The sequence below is a fragment of the Aulonocara sp. 'chitande type north' Nkhata Bay genome, linkage group LG5, assembly GCF_057382095.1.
Source record: "Aulonocara sp. 'chitande type north' Nkhata Bay isolate Kocher_YH1m ecotype deep benthic linkage group LG5, A_spYH_male_GT1.1, whole genome shotgun sequence".
NCBI classification, from domain to species: Eukaryota; Metazoa; Chordata; class Actinopteri; order Cichliformes; family Cichlidae; genus Aulonocara; species Aulonocara sp. 'chitande type north' Nkhata Bay.
Genome location: NC_141348.1, coordinates 41,427,133 through 41,443,798, shown reverse-complemented (window position 1 = coordinate 41,443,798; position 16,666 = coordinate 41,427,133). Strand labels below are relative to the sequence as shown.

The 16,666-nt window shown below is 42.5% G+C and overlaps 1 protein-coding gene across 1 annotated transcript; it reads left to right on the top strand.

The window, feature by feature from the left end:
• The first annotated feature begins 4,341 nt into the window (after positions 1-4,341).
• LOC147331346 (E3 ubiquitin-protein ligase TRIM35-like) lies at positions 4,342-6,500 on the top strand. The gene has a single exon (XM_086294319.1). The coding sequence runs from the start codon at positions 4,600-4,602 to the stop codon at positions 6,145-6,147; it is 1,548 nt and encodes a 515-aa protein (XP_086150445.1). The 5' UTR covers positions 4,342-4,599; the 3' UTR covers positions 6,148-6,500.
• The last annotated feature ends 10,166 nt before the right edge of the window (positions 6,501-16,666 follow it).

The window sequence follows — 16,666 nt, the reverse complement described above, 5'->3', positions numbered from 1 at the left end:
CTGTTCGCTCACCTGTTTCCAATCAGTTATTATTCAGCTGGTGTATTTAAGTCCTCAGTTTCATCCTGGTCATTGTCATGTCATTGATGTTGATGCCGTCTTTTCCACATGTGTGTTTAGTTCAGTCAATCAGTCAGCCAGCTAGGGCTGCACGATTAATCGTTAGAAAATCGCGATCTCGATTCATACTTGTGTGCGATCTCATTTCCAAATGACAACGATTTAAAAAATAAAAAAAAAAGACGACGACGACTGTACCGCATTTTGATCTGGGACGTAATCTGCATGAAAACAAGTGCTCACTCTTCCTGCTCAACAAATGACAAGGGCGGAGCCTTATAACACGTGATACAGAAGCTGTGCCGTGTGATGCTAAAATTAGCAGGGAAAAAACAACGGAGAGCACGTCAGGGATGACGAGAAAGTGACAGGAGAAAATCCGTCCCGGTCAACCACCCAAACATCAATAACGAGAACCTTATACAGTGCTTCCCTATACACGTCGAACCCACGCAGGCACAAAGAAATTACGGAGGCTATCACTCATCACCTGACCAAAGATATGGCTCCCATCAACACTGTGCAAAACGAGGGATTTATGAAAATGATCAATTTTATCTCATATTTATGCATGATAAACCTGGTTGATTGTGGGGTACAAACATATTTAGATAAAGTAAAACAATTTGCGTAAACAAATCAACAGACCAATGGGATTTTTCAGAAACAGGAACATAAAGAAAAATGGAATTTCCCTACTTTTTTTTTTTTATTATAAAAGCAGTTTCCTCTTACAGTCCACAGAGGAGCATGATGATTGTGAAGATCCTGCTAGGTGTCTTGTATCTCTCAGGTTAGTGAATTTTTTTTGTCGCAGTGCTTATTGCTTTGAAATACTGTAAAACAGCCATCTCATATGTCCAAAGAGGTTCATTATAATATTTTCCTCACAGGGTGGCTCATCCTCTCCAAATGCCATCAGTACCACTTTGTTAATAAGTCTTTTACTTGGTATGAGGCTCAGAGCTACTGCAGAAAGAACTACACAGACCTGGCCAGCATTGGAAACTCTACAGAAATGAACCAACTTATCAAAACTGTTTCATCTGCTGGTTACAACTCTGAGGTCTGGATTGGTGTTTAGTTTAATATATATATGGGTATCATGCATTTGAGATAATTGATTATTTTTGGAACTGGGAAAAATGAACCTTTCTTAGTTTACTATTTTCAATGGATGGATGGCGGTGGCATGACAGTTGTTCAGAGGAACATCAATTCATCTGTCACAATGGTGGGAAAATAAAGCATTTTCTTTACCCGTAAAGATTGTTTGCACTTGATTTCTTTTAATTTTATGAAACGCCACCTTGGTTTTCTAAAAATGATATGCAGACTCTGGCACCAAAGGATGATTCTGCATGGATAGGCCATATTGTACATCCTAACATTTACTGGGGTGATGGCAAAGACTCCTCATTCAGATACTGGGATGATTCTAAAAAAATATTTGGTATTTTTGGTTCATTGCTGCAGATTTGAAGACATCAGGAAAATGGAGGCTACTGCCCAGTGACACAAAACTACCATTCGTCTGCTATGACAACCTGCCAGCTCCTCTACCTGCAACCAAAGAAGCTCCTGGAAGATCAAATGTTAACACAAAAGGTACCTAGTTTCAGCTTTGAGATTTGAGAAAAATAATAAAGCTGGAAACTAATCATGATTGCGTTTGTTCTCTGTGTCTCATTAATAAAAATAAACCTGAAGCAGGAAGACTCCTCTGTAGATCTGAATGACGGAGTCGTCAAAGCAAACCTCCTGAAAAAGGCAAGTCTCCACAATCCAGCCTTAAAATATCACCTCATGGTGTTCTCTATATTTAAGTTTAGGCACTGTGAGGCTTATAGGCGCATAATTACAAAATTTGCATTCTCCTATCATTTTGAAATACCCAGTCCTTTAATCCGTCATTTCACCATTTCAGCATTATTTAATTATAATAACATGTTAAACTTTTAGATATGACACCTTTTATTTTTTTCTTATCAATAGTTTTTTTTTAAACTTTTTATATTTTAAAATGTTTCATTGACTGATTGAGGATATCTCAATCACTTGATGAAATGTTTCTCGTGTCAACTAAGACAGCCCTACAACATCCAGAGCCTTCAGGAAGTCGGGGTGGACTTCATCCACCCCAGGAGCTCTGCCATCAAGGAGTTTTTTAACTGCCTCAGTGACCTCGCCCCTGGAGATTGGTGGGTCATTCCCCTCATCCCCAGACTGTGCTTCCTCGATGGAAGACATGCCAGAGGGATTAAAGAGGTCCTCAACATATTTCTTCCACTGCCTGACAATTTTGTCAGTCGAAGTCAGCAGTGCTCTGCAAGCACTATACACAGTGCAGGTAGCAATGTTCTTTCTCCTTCTAAGTTGGTACCACCACGACAGACGGCAACCACCTTGCGGCCACAGCTCATTGCAGCAGCTTCGGCAATGGAGATGCTGAACATGGTCCATTCGGCCTCAATGTCCCCAGTCTCCCTCGGAATGCTGTTGAAGCTCTGCCGGAGGTGTACGTTGTAGATCTTGTGGACTGGGGCCTCTTCTAGGTGTTCCCAGCACACCCTCACTATACATTTGGGCTCGCCAGGTCTGTCCCTGTATCCTACCCCGCCACCTGATCCAACTCACCACCAGGTGGTGACCAGTTGACTGCTAAGCTCCTCACTAACTCAGGCGCCTTCCCCACCAGAGAGGCAACACTCCATGTCCCAATTGCCAGTCTTAGTAGCCGGGGATCAGTCCGACAGGACCTCCGCTCCTGGCTGCCACCTGGCTCACAGTGCACCCGACCCCTACGGTGCCTCCTGCAGGTGGTGGGCCTTTTTCGGGCTGTGCCCGGCCAGGCCCCATGGACTAAGGTCCCTCTGGTCAGGTCCCTCAACCAGGACCAATTTGACATGGGAGACCCTACCAGGTGGAAAAAGCACCCAGACAACATAGGCCCTGGGATCCCTGGGACACACAAACCCCTCAACCACAATAATGTAGTGATTCGTGGAAGGGAATTGAACATATTATTAATTATTATTTGAGAGGGCATATTACTTGTACTAGTCTAAATTGATAGAATTTATCCTGGGAATTCATACTGCTATAGAGTAATTTAAAAAGAAAAAAAGAAATCTAGCACTATGAAGCATGTGCTAGATAACTAAAATATTTGAGTTAAATGATGTTGTTGGTTGTTATCACTAAACTAATAAATTGTGCATATGATAACAAATATTTCCAACTTAAAAGAAAAACAAAATATAAAAAAGACAAAAAAAAATATAACTGTCTTCAGTTTTAACATGTGTCTTGTTTTGAGTTTTTCAATCCCAAGAAAAATGTCTTCTCAGTCTGAAAAGGATCTCTCCTGTCCCGTCTGCCACGACATCTATAGAGATCCTGTCATCCTGTCATGCAGCCACAGCTTCTGTAATAACTGTCTGCAGTTGTGGTGGACAGAAAGAGAAATAAAAACCTGCCCAATTTGTAAGAACATTCAACATTTCAACTAGAAGGGGGGGGGTCTTCTAGTTGAAATGTGACCTGATGTATGAGATATAAAAGGTTGAAAAATTCTGAGCTCCAGCTTTGTATTTCAAGTTCTTATTTCTTTAACAACAAGATACAGTTACAGAAATATTCAGCTATGGTATTTGTTACTGAGATCTGAATTTTGTTGAGTTTGTCCTGGTATATCATTAGGGGTGGAAAGCCTCCATCTCATCAGCTCTCCTGCAGAGACACCACAAATGATCCGCAGCAGTGGGTTTCTCAGTCTGCCCTGACTCTTGGCACTCTGAGTTCACAGACTGGAAATCGAATGTGTGATTAAAACACAAGTTTAACTTATAAATACGTGTTCATACTTTTATTTTACAGTCAGACAGAAAGACAAAGAGAAGGACAGACAGAAAGGCGACAGGCTCAGGTTGTATACGCTATACGGATTTTTGTTATTAGGGGTACTAAATGAGATGAGAGCTAAATTTAAGCAGAAAGTGATTAAGTTAGTACACTGGTCAAATGTCCTGTGAATAAACTACAATTCCTTAACGAGTGAACTGTCTGTTTGTTTCTCCTTAAAACAAATGCAGGTTTGGCTGGGCACCACCAACAGAACCAGCTTAGGCAGCATAATAACAGAACTTACATTAACATTAGTGTAATTGATCCTGATGTTTGTGCGGGACTGTAAAGTGATATTCATTCATCCATCTCTAACTTCCTTTTTTCTATTTCCGTTTTCTTTTTTTCTAATTTGTTTTCCTTTTTCCTATTTCTATTGTGTTTTGTATGCTTTTTTGAGTTTTTCTATTTTCTGTTGTTTTCTTGAGTTGCAGTTGGGTGTGGACCCTCAGGGCCACCATATTCATGTGGGTGTCAAATTACATTCACCGTGACACTTTCACTTTCTGAACTATGTATTTAGATTCTTTGTTAGAAAAGAGAGGACGTTCAACGACAGCAAGAAGGATACGGGAACACTGAAATACAGGGAATATCAGGATACTGTGACTTCAACACGATGCTGCTGATTCAATGTTACAAATAGAAGTTTTACAGAAGTCACAGCTAAAAGTGAAAGTAAGTTTGAAGAAACTTCTTGAGTGGAGTGGACGCCTCATTGTTTTCATTGTTGTTACTCCGGGGAAAAAAATGTCTTCTCAGTCTGAAAAGGATCTCTCCTGTCCCGTCTGCCACGACATCTATAGAGATCCTGTCATCCTGTCATGCAGCCACAGCTTCTGTAATAACTGTCTGCAGCTGTGGTGGACAGAAAGAGAAATAAAAACCTGCCCACTTTGTAAGAAGATTCCTTTACTGAATGATCCGCCCCGTAACTTGGTGTTAAAGAACCTGTGTGAGGCTTTCTTACTGCAGAGAGATAAAAAAGCTTCTGCAGTGTCTGAGCCTCTCTGCAGTCTGCACCATGAGAAACTCAAACTTTTTTGTTTGGATCATCAGCAGCCGGTGTGTGTCGTCTGTCGAGATTCAAAAGCACACAAAGACCACAGATTCAACCCAACTGAAGAAGCCGCCCAGGATCACAGAGAGGAGCTTCAGAAACGCCTGAAGCCCTTACAAGATAAACTGAAGGTGTTTGAACAAGTCAAAGGAAAGTTTGATCAAACAGCAGAACATATAAAGGTCCAGGCACAGCAGACGGAGAAGCAGATAAAGGAGGAGTTTAAAAAGCTTCAGCAGTTTCTCCAAAATGAAGAGGAGGCCGGGCTGGCTGCTCTGAGGCAGGAAGAAGAGCAGAAGTTAAGAAAAATGGAGGAGAAGATTGAGTCTCTGAGTAGAGGGATAAAAACTCTTTCAGAAACAATCAGAGCCACAGAGGAGCAACTGAGAGCTGAAAACGTCTCATTCCTCCACAACTACAGGGCTGCAGTCAACAGAGTCAAGCAGCTCCCCCTGCTGAATGCTCCACAGCTAGACTCAGGAGCCCTGATGGATGTGGCCAAACACCTGGGCAACCTGACCTACAACATCTGGAACAAGATGAAGGAGATGGTCTCCTACACTCCTGTGATTCTTGACCCAAACACAGCTGAATCACACCTAATCCTGTCTGAAGATCTGACCAGTGCGAGTCTTGGAGAGGGACAGAAGGTTCCTCATAATCCAGAGAGGATTGATTCACACCACTGTGTTCTGACATCTGAGGGCTTCGACTCAGGGACTCACAGCTGGGATGTGGAGGTTAGAAATGATCAGAATCGGTTTTGGGGTGTTGGTGTGGTAAAGGAGTCTGTTCGGAGACACGGAATAGTACAGAGTGGATACTGGGAATTATGTCTCCTTGATGGAAAATACACAGCAGCCACCCCTCCACCTCCGTTTAAGCCTCTCCCAGTGATGAAGCTGCAGAGAGTCAGAGTTCAGCTGGACTGTGACAAAAAGAAGCTCACATTCTTTGATCTGGACACTAACACACACATACACACCTTCAAGCTCAGTTTCACTGAGAAGCTGTTTCCATACATTGCCAATCACAACAATCTACCACTGAAGATCTTACCGCTGACTTTAAAAGTGGAGCAGCACATGGCCCCTCTATCAGCAGGTTTTTGGTTTAGCTAGCTAGCTTTAGACTAATGAAGCAAAATCACATCGACGCAGTTTGAAATTCATTTTCACTCCTTGTTTTGGTTTTCAATAACCGTTGTAAACTCGGTCAGAGGTCAACTGTAAAAGTATAAACACCAGCTAAGATACAAAACTACATGCATGTCTATCATGTCTGATAGATAAGCCTGCATTAACCAAAATTCAAATGGATGACAGTGTCAAGGAGATCAAATCTCATGTGGCTGCCTTTCAATTTTACACAAACTTAAAATGTGACATAAAAACCCATCACTGCCATCCGACACCTGAGGTCCCTTTATATTTAAATATTGACTTTAAAAACATCAGTAAAGTGTAAAGATCATAGCGACCAGTTTTGGGTGTAACATGTTACAAAGTAACACAGTAATGTACATTACATAACAGTTACAATTATGTCGTTACTTGTGTTACAAAGGTTCTTCATAAATATATTTTTAAATTTTATGCATACCTGAGGAAAAATGTATTGTAATTGTCTTTAGCTTCAGCAGTATTACTTATAGTGTTTATACTTGGGGGTAAAGTGGGCTGGAGGGAGTGCATGTGTCCATAAGCTGTGTTTGTGATACTTCAGAATCTAGCTAGCGCTACATAAGAGGAGCGAGCATAAAGGGAGTGACATTTTTTTAAGTGTCAGGTAATTTCAAATGCAACATTTCTATCAGATCAATAAACATCAGCAAACACACAAACTGTTTGTCTGTAGTTTGTCTCACAGTGTGATGCTAGCTAAAGGTCCAGCTGCTTATTTCACATTTAGAGAAAAGAAAGAGAGCTAACTTCACTCAGAGATGGAGAAAGATAAGAAAGACAAGAAAGGAGAGGAAGAAGAAGCGGACCGCTCAGTGACACTTGATAAACTTTAAATTTAAAGCTTGCATGTAATATCATTTTAATCACGTATTGGATTTGTATATGATGAGTTTAGATAAATTACGTATTCTCAGTTTGTGAAACTTCCTGCAAAACGAACTAAGTAAACCAATTTTGTGTTATTCAAAATTTGCATTAAAATACTGGGTAGTTTTGTCCAGGATAAACAGGTTAGCTCTTTTGATGTGGTGAATTCACAGTAAAGCATTGTGTTGGACTGGTGCACAGTGGCTGTGGTGCTCATGATCAGATTTAGGTTACATCAAGCAGAGATGAATTTTAATATTTTCATGTGTGTGCGGGTGCATGGGTATATATATATATCTGTAGGTTGTGTATCCTTTGAAGTGTTACTGGGGTTATTGAAAATGTGTATATATGTATGGATAGATAGACACCACACACACACAATTAAAAAAAATACATGTAACATAATGCAATTAGGTATTTCTGTAGTCTATTGATTACTAGATAGTGGAAATGTGGTGGGATTAAATAAGCCTATGCTTCTTCCTGCTCCTTTTTGAACATGAAAGTTATTTGTAGTTGCTCGTTTTCCTTTTGCTTTGTTTATTTGTCTCTTTAATTCTTTGCTGTACTTTTTCAACATGTTCAAAATAAAGATTCAATCAATCAATCTGTCAGGGCTCTGTGTGCAGGCAGGCGGAGAGGAGGATCCAAGCGCAGGACTCGAACACAGAATTGTAAATCAAAACCTCAGCTTTATTGCTGACATGAAAACCAAACGTGAAGTGACGTGAATACAGAAACCAAAAACACACAGGCATAATCTGAGGGTACGACGCGACACTGAGCACGGAAACACAGGGCTTAAATACACACACAGGGTGGTAATCAGGGAATGGGCAACAGGAGGGAGACACAGCTGGGAGAGATCAGGGCTAACGAGACGGGGGAGCTAAGCTGCACACAGTAACATAAGACAAAGACTTTCACAATAAGACAGGAAACAAGAAACCACTAAACAAAGATGCAGACACGACACAGAGACAGACTAGACACTGAACAGAAACTGCAATACACATGAGAACCCAAAACCTAAGAACTGATACTTCACAAAGAATACCTGAAACAGATCTATAATAATAATAATAATAATAATAATAATAATAATAATAATAATAATAATAATAATAATAGCACCAGAACATCAGAAAATAATCCATAATGCAAAAATAGACCAAAATATAAGAAACTCAAAACAAAACACAACACAAGGAGCACAAGTCCAGAACGGTCCATAAACATAAGAAAACAGTCCAACACAAAACAAGATCATGCATGAGTCCACAATAAGTTCAGGGGACCGACCGTGCACACGGCAACCACGGGCAAACAGTTCTGGAGGCCGACCGTGCACACGGCAACGGCGGCAGCGCAGGCAAAACCAATCAGGAGGCCGATCACTTGGAAGGCAGTGGCGGCCACTGAGCAGGTCCGGAGGTTGGCCGCGATGCCAGCGGCGGTGACGAACTCTTTCTGGAGGCCGTCCCCGAACGCCATGATGCCAACTTAGAGGCCTGGAAAACGGCAGAGGTGAGGCGGAACAGGTCAAGCGGGCTCTGACGGCGGTGTGGCAACCGCAGGACCAGACGAGGCAGGACCAGACGAGGCAGGACCAGATGAGGGCGGAGCTGAGGCAGGACCAGACGAAGACAAAGGTGGGGTCACGGAGGCTGGACTAGGCGTGGATGACGGCCGCGGGACGGCTGCAGAACCAGGCGGCGATGCTGCAGGCGGCGATGCTGCAGGCGGCGATGCTGCAGGCGGCGATGTAGAAGTCACGGGGGATGATTCAGCAGGTGACGGCTGAACAGACTACCATCAGCAGATGTGAGGATGTGCTTGCTAATGAGGCGTGGTGCTGGGTGGGCTCCTCGGACCCTCCAGCAGACGTGGCGTGGTGCTGGGTGGGCTCCTCGGACCCTCCAGCTGACGACACTTGAGGCTGGACGGGCGACTCGGGGCCCCCCCAGCTGACGACACTTGAGGTTGGACGGGCGACTCGGGCCCTCCAGCTGGAGCAGATGCAGGGCCAGAGGCAATAGGGACCCCTGACTGAGGGTGAAGATGAGTGGCTGACTGAGCAGATGACAAAGCTAATGATTCCTCTACTAACTGCGCTACTGACTGGGCTATGGACTGTAACAAGGTTTGGAGAAAGTCTGATTGTGGTAGAGCTATGGGTAGCGGGAGTGAAGACTGAGCTACAGGTGACTGAATTTGAGATGAAAGCGGTGGTGGAGTAGGTGACAGGGCTACAGGCGACTGCTGAGCAGGAAACACTGGAAACTTAGCTGAAGGCAGCTGCTGAGCAGGAAACACTGGAAACTGAGCTGAAGGCGGCTGCTGATCAGCTAACTGAGCCAGTCCGTACTACAGGAGGGAATGGAAGTGTGGTTGGGTGATGATGGCGAGGGTTGCATTTCTTCTTCAAGGATGGATCAAACAATTTGGCGATAAACCTTGGCAAAAAATGCTGCTGTCGTTGAGAGTACCAAGTGGCGAGGGCCTCCAGGAGAACAACTGAATCCTCTTTCCCTGGGCCGCCCATGCCAAACAGTTCAAAACTTAGCCTCGCTCTTAGAGCTGTTATTATTTGTTTGAGTCCATTTATATTTAGAAAACTGACAGTGCAGGCAGTGGACGACAAAAAATTATCAAAAAATACTACCTCCAGCTGCCTCTTGTAGGGGCTCACAGCGTTGACTACCCTCCAACAGTAATCCCAAAGGAGCGCGAGATTCTCTCCCTCAGAGGAGAAGCGTGAGTCCGCTGGATCCATTACTGGTCGCGTCGTTCTGTCAGGGCTCTGTGTGCGGGCAGGCGGAGAGGAGGATCCAAACACAGGACTCGAACACAGAATAGTAAATCAAAACCTCAGCTTTATTGCTGACATGAAGACGTGACGTGATGTGACGTCAGAAACCAAAACCACACAGGCATAATCTGAGGGTACGATGCGACACTGGTCTAAATAGACCAAAATATAAGAAACTCAAAATGCTGGGTCAACACTGACCCAGAACCGTGACATTGAACTGCAACTTTATACCAACAGTATTCTCTCTAGTGTGCAGATAACATACACCAGCGGTCTCCAACCTTTTTTGCGCCACGGACCGGTTTATGCCCGACAATATTTTCATGGACCGGCCTTTAAGGTGTCGTGGATAAATACAACAAAATAAAACTAGTACCGGTACCGAAAAAAAGAAGATTTATTCATAACACACGTGAAAAGACCCACGAAAACCGAGTTAATGAAATGAACGATAACAAAATAACGCTGAAAACCGATAAAAACCCTGAAAACCATACATTTCACACCTTGAGCCTCAACTCTCGCGGCCCGGTACCAAACGACTCACGGACCGGTACCGGTTCCAGGCCCGGGGGTTGGGGACCACTGACATACACGGTGTAGTGTCAGTATAGGGAATAGATATCAGCTATTATAGCTTGTGAGCTGTGATTATTTTCCCTTTGCTGAATCACTACACAGATCTTAAGGTTTTCTGACCTGGTGAATCTCACTGTAACCCTTGATTTTACCCATTTTACTGTTCAGGTGTGGAGGTAAAGTCCCCCTCAACAAGGCAACAGAAAATTCTCTTTCACTGCATGTGTCCTACATAACAGATTCAAAGTTTATTCATTAGAATAAGATTTTAAATTTTAATAATTTTGTATTCTTGTGTACTAATATTATTTTATTATTATATTAATATGGCACAAGGTTCAGTTATCTTTATATAGAAATTAATAGAATTGTCCTTCAAGGAGCTACTTTTTACTTTCTTACTTTGGGTTCATTTCAGAAACTGTACTTTTTCACTTTTACTTAAGTAAAAAAGTTGATTCAGTACTTCAACTTTTATTTTAAACCCAGGTATCTGTACTAATACTTCAGTAAATAAAGTCTTTACTTTTGCCACCTCTGAGTTCTGGTAACTTGCATGCCTATATGCTCTAAAGACGCTGGAACACCTGAAGGAAAACATCTAAGGATTGACAGCTAAGGGTTGTGCAGTAGTTGCACATTTAAAATTATGTTTATAGCTGCTTCATTGGACAACCTGACCGTAAATGAAAGAGTGTGACAACATTAAATTTTTCCATTCCAGACTGCATTCCAGACTGAATGCATATACTTCAGAAAGTGGTATCTCACAGTGTGCAGACTTCACTTACACAGTAGGAAACTACAGATGTTACACATGTTAAATAAACAAGTTATCATTGTCTTTGCTTAATGACTGGTTTTAGTCTTGACAATCCACTGTGCTGGGATTGCATATTTAAATATGTTTACATAAAGTTTGTTAAATTTGTGAAGACTGAAGATTATTATTGAGGGGAAAAAATCCTCCTTCCTGTTTAGGATTACATGACTGCTTCAAATTTTCCACTATCCATCATCTGTCCCAGCTGACGGGAAGCAAACATTAAATTCAGGATAATCCTAAAGCTTGCAGCACAATGTTCATCATGGAAGAAGCATTTTTTATTATAGTTTGATGCTCAGAATTGTCGGATGATCAATCACTGGATTGTCCCAGTATATCCTATACTAAAGGAGGCAATGAAGGAAGCATATAAGCTCCCTTCCTTAGTATTCGTAAAATTTGAAAAACACGGTAGTGTGAGGTCTTGTGTGTATAAGGCTGCTGTATGCAGTGAGGTTTGGCTCTGCTTCAACTGCAAGTCCCTATCTTGATAATGAAAAACAAATTTTATTAGAGCTTCATTGGGATAAAATTTCCATAGCCTGACACATAGGAGTGAAGTTTAGATTGTTTAAAAAAAACAAAAAAACAACTACTTTCAGCCACTCCCTTATTCACATGGCTTTGCCACCACATATGTACTGAAGTCTATAGGAAAATGTCACTACTTCTCAATGGTTTTATGACTTTGGTAAACACTTTATCAGTTGAGTAAAAGACGTGGTGTGCTTTAGCGTATGGTTACTTTGCAACTGACTGCCCTCACTTTCATAGTGAGACTGATCCCTTGCTCATAGTGTCTATGAGCAGTGTTGGGGAGTAACGGAAAATACATGTACAGGTGTTACATATTTAAAATACAAAATATGAGTAACTGTATTTGTCAGAGATTTACAGTTAACAAACAGTCAGGTGAATAATCAACACTCAGACACTTGAGATAGTTAACGTGCTGCACGGGTGAAAAGCTCAGAGCGAATCACACCGAACTGCAGTATTCATTTATTTTTATAGGTTACATCGTCAATATGCAAATATAATCACATTTCCTGTTACGCAGGTCCTGATGCTGTTGTGTTGGGCTCTTTTAATAAAACTCCTCGTTTAGGCGATAACGTGGAACACCACCATCTTTATTTCCCCTTACTCTCCATATCAAAACATAGCATCACTTCCTGTCTAGAAGGGTAAGTACTGCCGCCTAGTGGCGCATGATATTCACCAATATAGATTACACCACATCCCCCTTACTGAAGTTAGACTGGTATATTCTTTTGTTCTTCAAACAAAACATAACTGCATATAGTTTTTTCATTACAGGCATACCCCAACATTTCAGGAAACATAAAGTCAGTATTGTCATAAACACTTTTTCTTTTCCTCCTGTAACAGAATAAACACTTTCTCTCTTCTTTTCCACCCGCAAGAGAATAAACACTTTTTCTTCTTTTCAACCTGTAACAGAATAAACATTTTTTTTCTTCAACATGCTACCCTCAAAACCACAACTCAGCATTTGAAACACACTTTTCTGTTTTCAAACAATCAGCTTCACAGATCAAGTCTTTTCGGTTTAATCACCTCCCTACCCGACCGGGTTCTAATCACACCTGGTGTATGGGGTGCGCTTGGCTCAGAAACTGTCTCGGTAGGAGTAGCTTGAATCTGTGTGGCTTCGGTTTGAGCCTCTGTTTGTGGGATCGGCACAAGATGACTGCGGTTCCTTCTAATTGTCCCTTGGGGCCCACTGATGACGTACGATCATGGAGTCGGGTGGACTGCTGTCACTGTGCCCTGTGCTCTTGCATCCGTGATCCAGACTGGTTGTCCTGGCAACAGTTTATCCAGTTCTCTTGTTCTATGTCTCTTGTTAAAACTTTCGGTTTGTCTCAGCCGTTTCTCTCTCTCCGAACAACTAACCTGCTGAAAATCAGGCAGACAGGGCTGTAAGGTTTCAGGAAGCATTGGCAAGGTAGTACGAAGCCTGCGCCCCATGAGAAGTTGAGCCGGGCTGTAGCCATTTGCCTTGTTTTTGAACAAGCCCGAGCCCATCCCATAGCTTCGGGTACACTTTCCTCACTGTCTCAAGGTCAATATTGTCCATTCGGGCAATTAATTTCAGTCTCACAGAAGCTGTCCTGCTTAAGAGAGCTACACGCAGGTTTCTGACTACGTAGATCGTCTCTGCAGTGCTCCTGTCACTGTAGGAAATGTCCTCCTTTGTGGACCCGAGCACGGTCAGTGCTGCACCTCCTGGTCCATACAGTGGCTTTTCAGCTTTTTGCAGGTGCTCATTTGGCTGCTTAATGTCTTTGAATGTCTCTTCTGAGATAGCTGTGACATCTGCCCCCGAGTCTAATTTGAAGGTCATGCTTTTGCCTCTCACGCAGATGTTAGCGAGCCACGGGTCTTCTCCTGAATCCAGTTCACCCAGGAAGAGTCCATCTGCACAGTCTGCCACCTCATGCACAGCTGTAGACCTACAAACTCTCCCGTAGTGTCCACGTTTCCCGCAGTTGCGGCATTCTGCATTTTTAGCTGGGCACTGTGCTGCTGGGTGCATCTGTGTTTTTCCACATTTAAAACATGTTTTAGTCTCTTGTTTTGTTATTTGTGGTTTTCGTGGCTTGAACTGCTTTTGCTCTCTGCTTCTGAATTTATTTGGCTGTGACTTTCTGACATGCACGGCATCCATGGCTGTTTTGCTTGTGCTGCTTTCGCCTCTGAGGTCAGTTTGCGGTCTTTTTATTTCCTCAGATTGTCTCGCCATTGTGATAGCTTTGGTTAGCGTCAAATCTTTGTTGAGCTGCATTCTCTCCGACAGTGATGAATCTTTAAGACCCACAACGAGCCTATCCCTCAAAAGTTCATCGTGGAGTTCACCATATTCACAGTTTTCAGCGAGAGCATATAGAGCTGTTATGAAGGAGTCAACTGTTTCCGCTGGCTGTTGTACTCGCTTATTAAACTTCGCTCTTTCATAAATCACATTCTTTCTGGGGACAAAATGTCTGTCAAATGCGTTTCTGACCGCATCGTACTGCTGGCGCTGCCCGTCTGTTAGGTCTAGTCCCCTTAGCACGTCGTCAGCCTCGTCTCCCATGCAGTATACTAATGTGTTCACTTGGTTAGCATCAGTTGAACCATTCAGATTACTTGCCATTCTGAAACGCTCGAAACGTCTGATCCACTTCTCCCATTCTTGGGGTTTTGCGAAGTCGAACGGTTCCGGTGGCTTGATGGTGAAAGTAGCCGCTGGTGGAGCTGCCGTAACCGGGCCAGGAGTCGCCGGTAGAGCTGCTGCTTGCTCCGTCATTTTCGTCGCTAGCCGTTCGCCAAGCTGACGTTTACTTTGTCCACTGTCTCTGTTCACCGCCTAGAGCGAGTGCACTTCTGACACCATGTTGTGTTGGGCTCTTGTTTTGGAGGAAGGAAGGTTCAGGGTTTCAGTAGTCGTCATCATGGGCTCTCCGATTAGAATGAAAATTAAGCAGTCATCAATCATGTGCAGGTTTTGTTGTTTTATTGTATATTGTATAACGGGTAAAGGAAAGAAAGACACACATGGACTGCTCTCTCTAAAAAGGACATAAAGTACGATTTAAGTAACTCAAAATGATGCATGAACTCAGGAGACTCAAAGAGAAACTCACCTCAGCTGCCGCCCCATGTGGGAGTGAAGAAAGAGTGAGGGGTAGGTGAGTGCAGTCCTTATATACTGTGTGACATATAATGTGTGACAGGTGAGTGCAATTAAGGCCAAGCACCACACCCAATCAAAGGTGAGGAAAAGAAACAAGGTGCATCTGGTGAAGTGAATGTGCTAAAAGGTGAGCCTTTACAACAGCTCTTTTAATAAAACTCCTCGTTTAGGCGATAACGTGGAACACCACCATCTTTATTTCCCCTTACTCTCCATATCAAAACATAGCATCACTTCCTGTCTAGAAGGGTAAGTACTGCCGCCTAGTGGCGCATGATATTCACCAATATAGATTACACCACAGATGCTGTCTGTGCATGTAAGCTGTGTGTGTAAGCTGTGTGTGTGTGTCACAAAGTATGTGTGTTGCAAGTCAATTTCTAAGAATAATATAATGCAAGTCAACTTCTGCGGATATGTATTTCTGTATTGGTCTCTTAAGATAAGATAAGATAAGATAAGATAAGATAAGATAAGATAAGATAACTCTTTATTGTCATTGCACAGTCATACATAGTACAGTAGTACAATGAAATTGGAAAAACTGTCCTACGTCGGCACTACATATAACACAACACGACACGATATGACCAGTGTTGGGTAAGTTACTTTAAAATAGTAACTTAGTTACATTACTAGTTACTTCTCTCAAAAGTAACTCAGTTACTTCAAGTTACTCGTTACTTTCAAAGTAACTAGTTACTAGGGAAAGTAACTTTGGTTTTACTCAGAATTCTCTTGTTAATGTGTTTCTTCCATAACTTTGCCAATCTTCTAGCTTGCTTACTTGCCACAAGTGCACTGTGCCACCTACCAATAGAAAGGATATGATAACGTGCATATTTCCACGAGAGAAATCCCACGCCTGGACCGTCATTGACTGCTGCCATGATTCTAGCCTACGTCACAGAGTCATGTGTGCCTTTTACATCCAACACAAAAACTGCAGTCGTGGTGCTTTCGATTGTACTCAGAACTCAGAAATTCTGCCTTCTGAATAGGAAGATGTAGGCAACACCAGACTGCAGATGAGCTGCATACAGGGCTGGACTGGGAAAGAAAATTGGCCCGGGCATTTTGACTAGAAACTGGCCCACCATTATAGGAAAAATCATAAAGCCTTTGAATGAAAACAAACACTGTTGTGACAGTGATGTACACTGTTTTGATGGTATATATGCATCAATCTATCAATCGTTTGTTGTAAGATTCAGATAATTATTTTTTAAAAGCTAGACATTTTAAATGATAATAAGAAAGAAAAGTATTTCTTTGTGCCCCCCATTCCCTGTTAATGCCCTACATGCCCCCTTGGCCACACTTTGCTAGATCCGCACCTGCACAGTTACCAGCTGTCAGCTACCTAAAAAAGGATCCTGGGGTTATTTGTCTCTCAGAAACAGTTCATAACTTCAACTCATTCATGTCACCTAAAAGGTAAACCTGTTTCTCCATCACCTGCTCAGCTCTGATGATCCAGTAAGGACATCTCCTGGTTTCATCTTCATGTTTCCCTCTAACCAGATAACCAAACCATATCATGACCAGCAGCTTTTTTTACAGCTGTGGCTCCAGCAAACATCAGCTGATACTAGAAATTAATATTAAATAAATTCTAGCAACAGCTGATCAAGCTTAAACGTGCTGCTGTTGTTTAGCGCGA